General features: G+C 56.0%; 1 protein-coding gene across 1 annotated transcript in view; it reads left to right on the forward strand.

Moving 5' to 3' along the window:
- IFNAR1 (interferon (alpha, beta and omega) receptor 1) overlaps positions 1–163 on the forward strand; it is a 20,811-nt gene extending 20,648 nt beyond the window's left edge. The window contains exon 11 of the mRNA XM_014535199.1: positions 85–163. Within this exon, the coding sequence (XP_014390685.1) occupies positions 85–163 (79 nt within the window). The remainder of the gene's footprint in view (positions 1–84) is intronic.
- The last annotated feature ends 1,424 nt before the right edge of the window (positions 164–1,587 follow it).

Genomic DNA, 1,587 nt, shown 5'->3' on the forward strand with positions numbered 1-1,587 from the left:
ATCTGTTTTGTCTGCTGTCATGTGTCTGTTTTGTCTGCTGTCTGTCATGCGTCTGTTTTGTCTGCTGTCTGCCTGCCCCACCAGGCCGGGCTCAGAGCAGGGCCTTCCTGGGAGCCCAGTGCCTCCCGCGGGGCAGGGCCTGCACACAGTGCAGGAAACGTGACCGAGTGGACGAGAGAGAACATGGGAGCCGTGCCTGCCTCTGACAGCATCTGCATGTTGTTTGGGTTCTGGAAAGACATGCCAACATTTTCATGCAAAATTCTTTTGTACCAATAATTTCACTTGTACTTTTGCCTGAAGCCCAGTTGGTGTAAATAGTTTTTTATATAATAAAACTGGAGCCAAAAGTCTTGATTTGTTGTTGCGCTTGAACTTAATAAACTCTGTACACCAAAGGGGCTGCCACAGGGACCTTCACAAAGTTTTCACAAGGGAGGGGCTGGTGCCAGAGCCTGAGGCCCGAGATCCAGCGCCGGCCAATCAGTGATTCTCTCTCATCATATCTCTCCGTCTCCCTTCCTCTCTGAAACCAATAAAAATGTATTTTTTAAAAAGCTTGCCATTAAAATTATAGGGAAAATTTCAGACTGTAAGACTCTGTGGGCACGCTGTCCCTCCAGGGAGCACGTCCGCACTTTCCCTCCCCTCCCTCCCCAGGACGCGCATCTCCTGACCTCAAGGGGCCGCAGGAGACTTGCAGCCAGGGGAGCAGTGGGCAGCTCCTCCCAGGGCCCCCTTTTCTCTGACTTCCCCGGGAGCCAGGGCAGCCGGGCTCTCCTGTTGCTGCTTCTGTTCGAGGTCCTTCCTTGTTTCTCTGCCCTCAGCTTTCATAAACGTCCTCCAAAAACAAAAACAACCAAGAGACGCCGTGACTGCCCAGTCCCCGGTCAGGGCGCAGGCCCGGGCGGCAGGGCCAGTTCTCTCGTCATTGATGTTCTGTCTCTCGCTCTTCCCTCTCTCTAAAATCAGTAAAAACATTTTTTTAATTAAAATTAAAAAGTGATCATATTGCTCTTTGCAGCAGCACCTTTGACTCTCCGGCTTGGTGATAGTGTCCTGTCTCAATCAGGAGTCTCTCTCTTGAGCCTGCGCCAGCTGTGTGGCAGGCCAGTCTGGGGCGAATCTGTAGAGAATTGGGAAAGTGGACGTCCCCGTGCGAGCCCGCGGGGCTGAGTCTGCCATGGCGGCTTGTTGTTCACAGCGGAAGACCTTTGTGGAGCAGAGAGCCGACTTCACGGTCCCCAGCCTGAAGCCGCGGACGGTGTACTGCGCGATCGCCCAGGCGCTGCTGGAGGACGGGCCGAGGAGCCAGCCCAGCAACACCGCATGCGCCACGACAGAAGCAGGTGCGCAGCTCCCGGCGTGTCTTAAAAAGGCGACTTCAGCCCTGGCCAGCGTGGCTCAGCGGATAGAGCGTCGGCCTGCGGGCCACAGGGTTCTGGGTTCGATTCCGGTCCAGGGCACGGACCCCGGTGGCAGGCTCCTCCCCTCTTAAAAAGGCTTCAGCCCTGGCCAGCGTGGCTCAGCGGATAGAGCGTCGGCCTGCGGGCCACAGGGTTCTGGGTTCGATTCCGGTCCAGCAGG

The sequence above is a fragment of the Myotis brandtii genome, unplaced genomic scaffold (assembly GCF_000412655.1).
Source record: "Myotis brandtii unplaced genomic scaffold, ASM41265v1 scaffold139, whole genome shotgun sequence".
Classification (NCBI taxonomy): domain Eukaryota; kingdom Metazoa; phylum Chordata; class Mammalia; order Chiroptera; family Vespertilionidae; genus Myotis; species Myotis brandtii.